General features: G+C 37.2%; 1 protein-coding gene across 3 annotated transcripts in view; it reads left to right on the forward strand.

The window, feature by feature from the left end:
* Window positions 1-14,087, forward strand: part of HIPK3 (homeodomain interacting protein kinase 3) — a 97,486-nt gene that overhangs the window by 61,279 nt on the left and 22,120 nt on the right. For all 3 annotated transcript variants that reach the window (XM_037040473.1, XM_037040474.1, XM_037040475.1), the window contains exons 3-6: window positions 2,529-2,652; window positions 12,263-12,382; window positions 13,024-13,110; window positions 13,656-13,840. In XM_037040473.1, coding sequence (XP_036896368.1) covers window positions 2,529-2,652; window positions 12,263-12,382; window positions 13,024-13,110; window positions 13,656-13,840 — 516 coding nt within the window. The remainder of the gene's footprint in view (window positions 1-2,528; window positions 2,653-12,262; window positions 12,383-13,023; window positions 13,111-13,655; window positions 13,841-14,087) is intronic.

The raw sequence follows: 14,087 nt of genomic DNA on the forward strand, positions 1-14,087 counted from the left end.
ATAAACTTACTAAAATTCTGTGACACAACAAAATATTATATTTTTGTCCTAGCTTACAAAAAACAGGCAAAATTTTGATTAATTCACACTGCGTGGCTATTGTTGTTTTGGCAGTTTTCAGTTTTTTATTTGACAATCTAAGGGAAGAGGTCAGCGCCCTTGACCAAATCGTCAGGTAGTGCGTGTTTTAAAAACTTTTATGGCCACCAGGCAAAAGTTGCTGATGCAGACTATAAGTACTTTAAGGTATTGTTTCCTAAACTTTTAACTAGTACACACAGAAAGGGATAATATTTTGTGGTATGCTAGGGGAAACTGGAGAGAGTTTGGACACATTTGAATGGGACTTAGTGAAGAAATTTATTTAATTTTCTTTATGATACATATGTATTATAGAATGTAATACGAAAGGTTTTGGGAACATGGTTGTGGCAGCCATGGCATCGTGCCCCCCAGATTCCCCTTCAAGAAAACCTCTTTGGGGAGCACAGTTGACTGAGACCTTCCAGCGGTTGTACCTTCAGCTGTGTGGGGGGGGCAGAAGCCGTTCTTCCTGTGGGCTGCTCTCAGCCAGCGGCTGTCACAGTGGGTGATGGGGGTGGGGGCGGCTTCCCATTGGTCCAGCCAGACTTTCTTCACTACAGTTGGAGGTGTTTTCTACCCACCTCATCTTCCGCAGGTATCAGAACTACTGAAGGTCTGAGCAGTCTTCACTTACTCCCGCTTCCTCTTCCTGTGCCCTTCACAGGCATCTTCCCCAAGAAATTGTGGTACATCTGATCTGCTTTGCACAGGATCCAAATGGACAATAATATATAATAAAATTGTATAAGACTTTAAGTTAAAATTTTTCATATTTTAAAACGATAAATTTGAATTAGCTTCCATGTATATAACATTTTTAAATTTTTAAAAAAATTTATGTTGGTAGAGGGAAAGGGAGGGAGAAAGAGAGGGAGAGAATCACTGCCCCTTGTGTACGCCCCGACTGGAGACCAGACCTGCAACTCAGGCACGTGCGCTAACTGGGAATCGAACTGTGACCTTTTGTTCTGTGAGATGATGCCCAACCCACTGAGCCTCACTGGGCAGAGCATGACTATAACTTTTGTATGTTAGGTTTTGCCTTCGAAGTGGCTGTAGGCAATTCCTGGTCAAGATTTTGAAAAGATATCTTAATATTAGTGTCACCATCAGTTAGAAACTTGGCTTATTTATTAAATGGTAGCAAATGGCAGAAATAATTCATTGCTCTTTGTTTAATTGATGGAACCTTTTTTCTTGCTGTTAACCAAATTTCAGATAATTTCAGTCTCTTTAAATTGTATATTTCAGGTACCATTATTATGTTACTTTTCTTTCATTGTCAAGTGTTGATGTTGAAGTTTTCTAAATAGTGTATTTCAAATTCTATGAATTTTTATAACAATTTCAAAATAATCATAAAGCTTTTACACAGCTATAGCCCCGTTAGTCTTAATAATTCTTAAGTATTCTAATTAGTGCATGATTATATATCACCAATGAGTCCTATTTTACTGTATACTTTTGAAACTAACTGCCCTTGTGCTTCGAACTTAAGTGTGGGTTAGCACACAGTTTGTAAACTCTTGTGCCCACTTTACTTTCTTTCTGCCTAGACTTCCGTTCTTTAAGACCTGGTGCAAACCCCGACTTTACTCTGATGCTTTCCTTTGTGTGACCCAACCCGTGTTGGAATGACTTATTTGAGAACTATTTACTGAATGCATATTCTTTGCTAGGTTCTGCATACACAGTAGTGAACAAAAATAAGATCTCTGTTTTCTTTTGTACCATGTTTATTCAGTGGATTAAGATCCTGCCGAGAATCCTGGAATCTCGACCTTCTCATGGGAAAGCCGTGTGAAATAGCATCATAATTTATCTGGGAATATCTTTAATGGAATTCATCTTCCAAATTATCAAAACTCTTTAAGTGCTGAAATGCTTTTGAACTGTTTTTGATATATCATCTACTTTTCTGCCTTTTAAAGCAAAATACATTGAACTTGGTCTTGTCTCTTTTGAATGACTAATGGCCCTAATTATATGAATATTTATCATTGTATTCTGAAATGTTATCTAGGTCTAGATCCACTTCTAGCCTTTGCGATTTTATTTTGTTTTGGTTTTGTCTTTCAAAGTCTGGTTTTTAGTTCTTTTGATCTCATAGTGCATGTACTTAATAGTTTGTCAGTTTTTTTCTAGTGTGTTACTTCTAATCTGCTGTAGTCTCAAAAGAAGTCTAATGCTTTTACCCTTTTTTAATGTTAATAGAAGTATGAAGATTACGTTTAGAGATTTTATCATAATGATGTACTTACAGGACCTTTTAAAGCTTAATTCAGGATTATGGCTAGGTTTCAAAGAATTTTGAAAAGTGAAGAGTTACTATAAATAGAAGGTGATTTTTTTTTTTTGGTAATTTTATTAACCTTTCTTAGAATGTCAGATGAAATCAGATACTTTTAAAGGAATGCCACTCTAATTTTTTTTTTTAATTTCAGAGCTCCAGAGATTATCTTGGGGTTGCCATTTTGTGAAGCCATAGACATGTGGTCCTTGGGATGCGTGATTGCAGAGTTATTCCTTGGGTGGCCGCTCTACCCAGGAGCCTTGGAGTATGACCAGGTAACAGAACTGTCATAATAATCTAGTAGAAGTGGTGGATTGTAAAGAGAAAGAATAGACTAATACAGATGTTTTGCTTTAGGTACACAATGCATCTGAAAAACCTTTTAAAAAGAAAATGGCAAGACCTAAGACCTTGCGGATTGTAAATCCAAGATCTCAAAACTGTATTTGATTTTTAAGAACTCTTTTATAACACTAAGTAAATTTTATAAATAAAGGTATAATCCACAGTCCCCAAAACAGTTTTGTAGAAGTCGTGGGAGAATTTTCTGCATTATTTTTAGACTCCCAGCATATAAATGGCTGGACTGTTTCCATTTAAATAATAGTGCTGTGCTTGGGTGACAAACTTTGATGATGGATGAAATGTCAGCCTCTTCCAGGGAATAAAAGGTATCATATAACTACTGTTCTTAAACCGACAACCATTTTTAGTCTTAAGTACCTCAGTCCCCTGATCTCTCTTTAGTATTTTTAGCTGTTTTTGAACAGTGCTAAAAGTCTAGTTTAACATTATTTAAGTGATTCTCAGTAGAATTCAGCAAATTACCTCTTTAGACACTTCATGATAATTTTCAGGTATGTTCATTGCCTTTCTCTAAGCTAGTAGACAGTGTAGTTTGCTATTTTCTTGATTTTAAATATGAAGATTCTCTTTTGGAATAATTGTTACTTTACTCATTTATTATTTAAAAGAGTTTTCATAACATCTTCCTTATTAGAGATACATACTCAATTCATTTTAGTGGAAAATGTTAGTCAAAATTAACAAAGTGGTTATATTTTATCTTTTTGTAATTGGCTTATAGTGGGTAAATATGATTTTTTTCAAAAGATAAACTACTTAACTCTAAGGCATGAAAATAGAATATAGAACATTTAAAACAATTTTTAAAAATATTTATTTATTTTTAGAGAAAAGGGAAGGGAAGGAGAAAGTGGGAGAGAAATGTCAATATGTGGTTGCCTCTCATGTGTCCCCTACTGGGACCTGGCCTGCAACCCAGGCATGTGCCCTGACTGGGAATCGAACTGGTGACCCTTTGCTTCACAGGCCTGCACTCAATCCAATGAGCTACACCAGCCAGGGCAGAATATAGAACATTTTAAAGCATATATGACATAATTGCAACAGTAAAATGTTGTGCATTATTTCTGATTTTCAGGGCATAGCGTTCTGTGTCAAGAGGGATATGAGCCCTGGTTGGTGTGGTTCAGTGGATTGAGTGCTGGCCTGTGAGCCAAAAGGTCGCTAGGTCGATTCCCAGACCCAGGGTACATGCCTCGGTTGTGGGCCAGGTCCCCAGTAGAGCACGTGCGAGAGGCAACCAATTGTTACTTTTGCATATGGGTGTTTCTCTCCCTCTCTTTCTCCCTCCCATCCCCTCTTTCTGAAAATAAATTTTAAATCTTTAAAAAATTCTTTAAAGGGAAAGAAAGGGAGAGATGCAAGAGGTAGCTAATTTGGTGACATAAATGTTGCTGAGATGATGCTAAGTCATTTACTATTCTTTTTTTTTTAAACATTTTTTTATTGTTCAAGTACAGTTTTCTGCCTCTTTCCCCCACACCTTCCCACCACCCCAGCCCTCCCCTATTAATTATTAAATTAGATATAATTAACATTAATCTCTTTTCTTGAAATGACTTTCACTCATAAAGCTTTTTAGGCCAGGTTTACTATAGTCTTTGCCTTCCTTCCTTCATTCCGCATATGTCTTAAAGGACAGTTTCTGTAACATTTCCATATATACTTGGTATCTTCAGCCTTTACCCAGCCACTGTCTTGGTGCAGGTGCTAACTTGTAGGTTTGAAACAGTTGGTGATTTAGTTGAGGAGTCCTGTAATTCTTAGTTGCTCAAGTACTGAGGTGCGAGTCAAATGCTAGGAATATGCCTTTGACTTTGTGTATGACAATTTATGGTATGTATACTTCTCTGGAACAGGACACCACCTGGTGGCAATTTGTTATTATACTCTGATTTGTTATTATACTCTGGATTTGGACTTCACAATTTTATTCTTGGACAGCTGTTGTTAGTACTGAAAACCGCCCTACAGATTTTCTAGTCACTGCCCCTTCTAATTTTCTTTTAATTGTTATTCAATTGTAGTTGTCCCCCGCCCACCCCACCCCACCCCTGTTGTTTTCCCCTGGCCTGCCAACCCCTCTCCCATGTTCCATTTTCATAAAGGAGAAAATTGAAGGCTAGGAAAGTGAAATGACTCATCAAAAGTTACAATGGTGATTTAAGACAAAGACTTGCCCAGTTTCTCTAAATTTTATAATTGAATTTAAACTGTTAATCTGAGCCATATCAACAGTATTTTCAAAATGTATATTGCTTTAATTACACAGGGATATAGTGCCCTGGCTGGTATAGCTCAGTGGATTGAGCACGGGCCTGCGAACGAGAGGATTGTGGTTCGATTCCCAGTCAGGGCACATGCCTGGGTTGCGGGCCAGTTCCCAGCAGGGGACGCACAAGAGGCAACCATACATTGATATTTCTCTTCCTCTCTCCTTCCCTTCCCCTCTAAAGATAAATAAATAAAATCTTAAAAAAAACCAAAGGGGTATAGTCATTGAAAAAAATTGTGAACATATAGCATTGATAGTTGCACAGTTATCAATTCAGTATTTTAAAAGTTATTTTCTAAAATATATGAATGCAAATGAATAGGAGCAATGCTGTGAATATTCTCATTTTTGTTCCAATTTTCAGACTTTATTACTCCTTTTCAAATACGATGTTTACTACATAAGCTTTGATAAGTATCTATTTTCAGGGTAAGGGAGCAGCACCTTTCTGTTTCTAATTTTCAAAGTTTAAAAAGAAAATCTTGATTTGGTTTTGCACTCTGAAATTCTTTTTTTCATCTATTAAAATGTTCACCTATTTTGGTTGTTTTTAACTGTGCTTATTAATGTGATTGGATTTCATAATTAGGATGTGAAAGAACCATCCGTAGGGTTTGTCCCTCTCTTACCTGTTCCTATTCAAGTCATCAGCTGCCCTGAAACACTTGGGGTATGGTCACTGTTTTGTTTTATTTATTCATTTCATTTCATTTCTTTTACTTTATTTTATTTTATATTATTAACTTGTGCTTTTAAAACAAACATTTGAGTGGAGTGGGCTCACAGGGCCGCGTAGGTTTCAGGCGTACATCTGCATCGGTTTTTGCCTGCAGTGGCAGTACAGAGGGCAGTATTAACGTTACCAATTGACACTGAGCTCTTTTATGGAACTGTTCTTGACTTTACGGTAGCTCATTCAACGCTCAAAATACCCCTATGAGGTATGTACTGCTATTGCTTCTGTTTTAGAAGTAAGGAAACCATATTGTTGGTATTTCTTATGTCTAACCTTTATCTAACATTCTAATGAGATACCATTTTTTTTCAAAAGAGCTGAAAAAGAGGTAACTTCACACTTGTAATTATTATGTACTTAAAACCCAAATTTGAGTCACCAGGAAAAAATATTCCGATTATTTGAATTCTTCATTAGGGGGTTTTGTTCTGGCCCTTTCATCATCTTTAGCATCTCTTAAAGGCTTTCTGTGGCAGTTTTCTCTTTGGATTTTGAATTCTACAACTAGACACTGACCATGTTGAGAATTTGGCACATTTTATTTTCTCATGCACGTATTTTGTCCTCATTTGTATAGAAATATATTTACTGTGTGTGTTTAGAGAATGCTCCCCTGTGAATTGGTACTGTGTTTGGATCCCTTCCTGTCTTAATTGTACATACTCTATCTCACTAGTGGTCTCTGTGCTGGATTCAATTTACATTTACCAGGGAAATACAGAAAATGTAATAGGAAATTAAATAACTATTTTTATAGATGGATGGACACCTAATACTTGCTTGGTAAGTTTTGATTGTTCCTGCAAAGTGTTTGTTGGAGTTTAGATAGAAATTTCTCTAGAACAGCTGAAAGTCTGAGTTGATATTCAAATTATTATGCTTGATAATTTCAAGTAATATCTTAATAAAGTTAACTATTTCAACTCCAGAGTGGTGGTGGGAATCTTTTAAGGATTCTACTTTGTCAGGTATTTGAATTAGAAAGAGACTTACTCAGGGTGTTTCAAGTTCATTTATTCCTGTGTAGACTATCAAAATAATCCAAAAGAGGAGTTATACTATGACTAGGTTTTGTGAAATCTGGAGTTGTGGGGTTTTTTTAATTCAAAGCAACATTAGATGGATTAGTAGGTATTGGTAGAACTTCACTCTGGTGTGAGATCATAAGTGTGACATCACTGCTTTTCAAGTGCTTTTATCTGTTTTGATTCTAATTTGCCACTCACAGTTTCAGCTGTTTTTGAGTCATTAAAATTTTTTTCAATTACACTTGACATACACGGTTTTATTAGTTTCACATATACACTCCAGAAATTAGACATTATATGACTTACCAAGTGATCATCCCAATAAAGCTAGTACCCATGCATAGTTATTAGAATATTATTGATTATATTCCCTATATGCTGTATTTATACCCCCATGACTATTCTGTAACAACCAATTTGTACTTGTTAATACCTTCACCTTTTCACCCATCCCCCCAGTGCCCCTCCCCTCTGGCAACCATCAAAATGGTCTGTGTATCTGTGAGTCTGTTTCTGTTCTTCATTTATTATTTTTTTAGATTCAGTTGTTCATAATATGTATTTATTGCCATTTTATTCATATTTTTCTTCTTAAAAGAAGACTGGTGTGGTAATGATGAACTCCTTTAGCTTTTTCTTTTTCTTTTTTCTTTAAGATTTTATTTATTTATCTTTAGAGGGGAAGGGAAGGAGAGAGGGAGGGAAATATCAATGTATGGTTGCCTCTGCCGGGGACATACAATGTATCGTGTGTCTCCTGCCAGGAACTGGCCTGCAACCCAGGCATGTGCCCTGACTGGGAATCGAACTGCGATCCTTTGGTTCGCAGGCCTGCGCTCAATCCATTGAGCTACACCAGCCAGGATTCTTTTTCTTTTTTAAAAAAATATTTTATTTATTTATTTCTACAGATAGGGGAAAGGAAGGAGAAAAAGAGGAAGAGAAACATCAATGTGTAGTTGCCTCTTCTACACCCCATGCTGGGGATCGGGCTCTCAATCCAGGCATGTGCCTTGAGTGGGAATCGAACCTGTGACTCTTTGGTTTACAGTCTAGTGCTCATGCCACTGAGCCACACCAATCAGGGCTCCCTTAGCTTTTTCTTGTCTGTTAAACTCTTTAACATGTCTTTCAATTTTAAAAGAGAGCTTTCCTGGGTAGAGCAGTCTTGGTTATAGGTCCTTGCTTTTCATCATTTTGAATATTCCTTCAAAGGTTCTGTTGAGAAATCAGTTGATGGTCTCTTGGGAGCTGCTTTGTCGGTGACTAACATCTTTTCACTTGCTGCTTGTTAGGTTCACTCAGCCAGAAGGTATGGGGACTTCTCTTCCTGGCACCCCTGGTCTGGGGGGTTTACTGTAGGGCTGGGACCCTTCACTCCTCAGGGGGGACCTCTGTAGCTGAGATACCCCTCTCAATTTTTGTCTGCCACACGTGGTTGTGGGACCAGCCCATTCCATGTCTCTGCCCTCCTGCCAGTCTTGATGCGGCTGCTTCTTTAGTTCCCTAGTTGTAGAACTTCCATTCAGCCAGATTTCAGGTATTTTTGCATGATGGTTGTTGTGTAATTTAGTTGTAATTTTGATGTGGTTAGGGGAGGATGCGAGTAACAAGAGTAATGTGGCTGTTGGACGAGGCAATTTACCTATGCTATCAACTTGACCAGAGGTCTTGTTTCTGTTTTTTAAAGTTTATTGATTTTAGAGAGAAAAGAGAAGTGGAGTGGAGGAAGCCACAGAGAGAGACAGACAGACAGACAGACATAGATTTGTTGTTCTACTTATATATGCATTCAAGTTACTTTTTTAATGTGCCTTGAATGGAGATTGAACTTGGCCTATGGTGATGACACTCTAACCAAGTGGGCTGCTTGGCCAGGGCTCTACTCACTTTAAACTTTGCTTAGGTTAGCATGGCCATCAAACTCTAGCTCTACCTCATCACACTTCAGCTCATTCCAAAACAGTAATTAGTATTTCTTATTCACATCCCTGATACTGTGAATTGCTTGCTTAGGTTATTTCTATTTGAGTTCACAAGGCCAGTTTGTGAATTAATTGCTTCTGAGTCAGGTTCTTACCTTTCACCCACTGGGGACAGGGGACCCGATAGGTGGGTCCCTTCATGTATTAGAGGTTATACATGGAACAATTTCTCTTTAAAAGATTGGGCAGGCATTGTGATAAAAAAATAAACTTACAAATTCACTTGATGCATTTTGTTTTGTGTTGTTTTCAGTGCCATACCAGCTTCTTAGATAATCTATTCTCTGCTCTTTTAGCACTTTGTTTTCTTTTTAAGATTTTGTTTTATTTATTTTAGAGCAGGGAAGAGAGGGAGAAGGAGGAGAGAAACATCAGTGTGTAATTGCCTCTTGCACACCCCCTATTGTGGGGACTTGGCCCACAACCCAGGCTTGTGCCTTGACTGGGAATCGAACCTGTGACCCTTTGATTCATAGGCTCAATCCACTGAGCCACACCAGCCAGGGCTGTTTTCTTTTTCATAATGGTACTTCCTAGCTTGATTGCGTAGTATGTGCTTAAATAGTTATTCTACTGCATTATATGCTTTTTAAGATCAGCACCATATTTTATTTATCTGCTTGTCTTTAGCATCTCATGTACAATAATGCTTTATGTATGTTTGCTGAAATTGAATTGTGGAACACTTTTCCTACTATCTAAGAGACTGATGTGACATCGAGGCACTGAACTCTTAGTACTTTTCTATTTTCTGTTTCCATGAAACAAGGGACTCAGCCATGGGGGAATGTGGGGTGAGGGTAGAGAACCACATTTTAATGAAATGGAGTTAATTTGTAAGGAGGAGATTTTAGTTATTTCATATAAAATTGAGGATACAAATATGGATAAACGTGAAATCTGTTGTTAGGAGGCTCACAGTGTAGTAGGGAAAACACATGAAAAAGTAATTGTAATGCCGTGTTATGGAGGCATTGAAACTGACGCGTTCCAGGTGTGACGGTAGCGCAGAGGAGAGTGATCACCCCCGTTTGGGATGCGGAGGCATCACTTTAAAGAGAAGAAGCCCTTGAACTGAGGCTTGAAGAAGGAATAGTAACGTTTGTCATGTGGATTTGGGGAAGTGGGGCAGCCTGCACAGGGGAGCATGAAGTAGGAGTTACAGAGCAGTCAAGGAAAGTGAAATTCTCTGATGCAAAATTTAGTGGTGCAGGAGCAGGTGTCGAGCAGGACAGACAAAGTCGGGGTCCTGTGTGCCATGATTAGAAGCTTGGAGTCATTCTGTAGGGAGTAAAGTAATTTTTTATAGGATCAGTGACAGATTGGCACTTTAGCAAAATAGCTGTTAGCCACGTGAGCAATAACCTGGGGGCGAGTGGGTGGGGTCGGTAGGGAGGCAGATGTAGGGATTAGGAGGCTCGCGAAACTGTGTAACTCAGAATTGAAGAAGACCCGAAATAGGGCTGGAGAGGAGGGGCTGTTATGAAAAATACTCGTAAGGTAAAATTGTTCAGGTTTTGGGTGTTGTGGGGAGGAGGATGAGGGAGAGGTGCTTGTCTATCATAAATTTCAGGCTTCTGATTCTTGTGTTTGGGTTACTGTTCATCAAGGGGGGAAAAAGATTAGGATTAACAGATTTCATGGAAAATCGGTTTAGAATATGCTCGCTTTAGGTATCTCAAAGGCCAGCTAGTGAATCTACAGGTCCAGAGCAAGAGATAAATATTTATGTGCAGAATTAGAAATAAAACCCATGGGCATTGGAGCTTGTAGAAGGAACGATGACGTATAAAACTCTGAAACACAATGTCATGTAAAGAACAAGTGGAGGAAGTCAATTGAAGACTCAAGAATAAGGAAGAGAACCAGAAAAAAATGATGTTGTGGAAATGGAAGGAACAGAGTTTTTAAGTAAAAAGGTAATAGCTAATCATATCAGGAGAATAAGGATTAATATGTAACTATTAAATGTGCCAGTTATTAATAGGCTGTTACTTATCTTAGTACCTTACCGTGGGGGTAATAGTAATATCCAGATTGTAGTATGTTGACACGAGAAGTAAAATAATGGTTACTATTTTAGGACTCTTAAGTGGATGAGAAAAGAGTTTTAAACAGTAAAGGGCTATTTGGAGGGGGAGACAGAAGATATCAAACATTTTTGTAAATCAAGTGGAAAGATCTCAAAGAAATAAAAGATGCAGGAGAAGATGGATTAGTTGTTAGAGCAGAGTCCTTGAGGTTTAAAAAAAATAAGAACCCTGTGTTCTCAAACATAGTTTAGAGGTAAAGCCTCTGTTTATTCCCTGTGCTGCCCAGCCATTAAATCGGGGAAAGGATATTTGAGGGCCTACCACGTACCATCCATTATCATGGGGGTATATTTAAGTAAACAAAACAAAGTACTTCCCTTCATGAAGCTTACCATTCATTCTAATGCCGAGTAGGGTACGAAAATATAGAAGGTAATCATTCAGAATATCAGTTGGTAAAAATCATGGTGAAGGAAACGGACAACAGAGTAAGGAGGTTGTGGAGAGCCTATTATTTGTTGGTGGGTCTTGGGAGGCCTCAGAGTAAAGTGACATTTGAGCTGAGAGCTGAGGGAAAGGAGAGATGAGCCATCCAGATTCCTGGGTGAAGAGTGTTCCAAAAGTAAGGAAGTTAAATTCAGAGGCCCTGAGGCTGAAAGTTTTCATTGCTCTGAGCGTGCTCATCCACACCCGTGTCTCTTCCTCATCTGACTCACCCACGCCAGCGACGAAGATGTGTTCCCTCTAATGTCCCCGAAGTGGTAATTCACCAAGTCTTTATCCATCTGCCTCTCTTGAATCTACTCCTTCTTCTCTCTCCCAGATCAGTCTTTCAGTTCAGCCCTAGTCACCTCTCCTCGGGCCTCATCCTCTCACCATTCTTAGACATTATGTTCAAAACGTGACTTGTTAACTCCTGCCCAGATGTCACCAGGGGTTTCTTACTTCTTGGAGTAAAATCCAAACCTCTTAATGTACTGATAAGTCCTTTTTTTGCCATCTGGTTCAATTTCATCTCCTGCCATTTTTCCCTCAGTGAACCCTCTGTTGTCTTCAGTCTTTGGACATGTGGGTATTTTCTCCTGATTTCCCATATTAACTCATACTATAACCTTAAAATAACTCATAAGAGATTAGGTTTTCCCCTACAGGGCTAAAAAGCTCCTATTTGTTCTTTAAGACTCAACTTGAGCATCACCTCTTCTGGAATATTGTGTGACTGTAATTATTTTAGGTATTCCTTCTCTGTCTTTCTGTAAAGCATGCATTTATTATGGTGCTTACAACACTGCATTATACTAATTGACTTGTGTGTACCCCATTGGACTGTGAATTTCTTGAGAACACAGACTATATCATTTAATTCTTAATATCTAGCATAGTATTTGATATATAATATGTATTCAGTTAATATTTATGGCGTGAAAGAATAAACCCTTCTGTTTTATAAATTATTTTTCAGATTCGATACATATCTCAGACTCAAGGTCTACCAGGAGAACAGTTGTTAAATGTGGGTACAAAATCCACAAGATTTTTTTGCAGAGAAACAGATATCTCTCATTCTGGTTGGAGATTAAAGGTAATTCATTTAAAAATATATATTTAGAAAAACATTTATCTCTGATGCTTTGTTTGCATGGATAATATCCTCCATGCTTAATTTAATTTTATTGCCTTTTTTCTTCTTTTGAATTTTCATTTCAAAACCCTCTCCTTTTCCCCAGCCCTTTTTAGCTAGGAAGGCCCTTTTTGAATGATTTAGTTTATTCTCTAGCCTGGCAACATAGTTATTAACTCAAGTTAAATGGATTTTAAAATTTTATGTGTATAATTAATTTTGTGTTGTGTGTTTCATCTTCTCTATCTAGTTGTATATTTTTAAGCTTTATAGGACAGAGACTGAATCTAACCACTTACTACTAACCCAAGTACCTAATTTATTCCTGGATCTTTTGGGTGATCAATAAATCCTCAATAATTAAATTTTTAATTATTTTGTTTAAGGAGTTTGTTATAGATGGGTTTTTTTAAAATTGAACAAAGCTCTTCTCATTTTTCTGTACTTAAAAAATACATTTATGATAGTACTTCTTTTGAAACTACTATTTCCCTTAAAATATTCACTATATTAGATTAAATGTGCCAGAATCACAGGAATAAAGAACTTACAAAGTGGTGGGTAATACTACATTGTTTTCTCTCTTTGATATCTTTAATAAGACACTAGAAGAACATGAGGCAGAGACAGGAATGAAGTCCAAAGAAGCCAGGAAGTACATATTCAACAGTCTGGATGATATAGTGCATGTAAGTAGCGCAGTCCCATTTGTGATCTTAATGCTGATGGTGGTAGACTTGATTGCCAACAATGTGGAAACATGTCAATCATTTTCTGAATGACTGTAGAATACTTAACTGTTTTTAGCCTTTTCAAAAGGACAAAATTGATTTGTCCTTTTGTCCTAAACTGTTCTAAAATGTTCCTAACATTTTAGGAACTAAATTGCATTTGTCTTAGTAAATATTTAATTTATACTACCCTGTTCTTTAGTAAGAAAGAATTTTCCCTTTTCTTTAAAGGGGAAAATCCTACTAAACAAATATTATTATATTTTATTAGAAATGGATATTTGTTTAGTGAAAAGTTTTTTTTCCTGCTTTGAACATTATGTGATACTTGAAAACATTTTGAGAATTTGTTAAACTCAGTTGTTCTTTCTTGTTTCAAAATAATTGTGGTTCTTTATTCTTTCCTATTTTGTATTCTTTTGTATTCTTTTTGTATTTTTTCCTATGTTGTATTTTTTTTTTAACTGTGAAACATGTAATGACTTAAAATTTTGGTTTTGCAGGTGAACACAGTAATGGATTTGGAGGGAAGTGATCTTTTGGCTGAGAAAGCTGATAGAAGAGAATTTGTTAGTCTGTTGAAGAAAATGTTGCTGATTGATGCAGATTTAAGAATTACCCCAGCTGAAACTTTGAACCATCCATTTGTTAACATGAAACATCTTCTAGATTTTCCTCATAGCAACCAGTATGTTACCGTTACCTTATAATTTGTTCAAGCAGTTGTGGACAAGTAATAATGTACTGTCTTTTAAAAAAAATCAGTTTGTTAGAAAAATGATTTAATGTCATTAAATCTAAGTAGCTGAGTCAGAAGAGGTCATGCTAACTTGGCAAAGACCACACAGGCTAGTGAGTGGCAGAGTAGAACTAGAACACAAGTCTCAGTTGCATTCCAGTGTTCTTTTTCTAAAACACCAGACTGACAATGACTG

Source organism: Sturnira hondurensis, unplaced genomic scaffold, assembly GCF_014824575.4.
Source record: "Sturnira hondurensis isolate 20B ecotype Veracruz unplaced genomic scaffold, ASM1482457v3 Scaffold0002638, whole genome shotgun sequence".
Classification (NCBI taxonomy): domain Eukaryota; kingdom Metazoa; phylum Chordata; class Mammalia; order Chiroptera; family Phyllostomidae; genus Sturnira; species Sturnira hondurensis.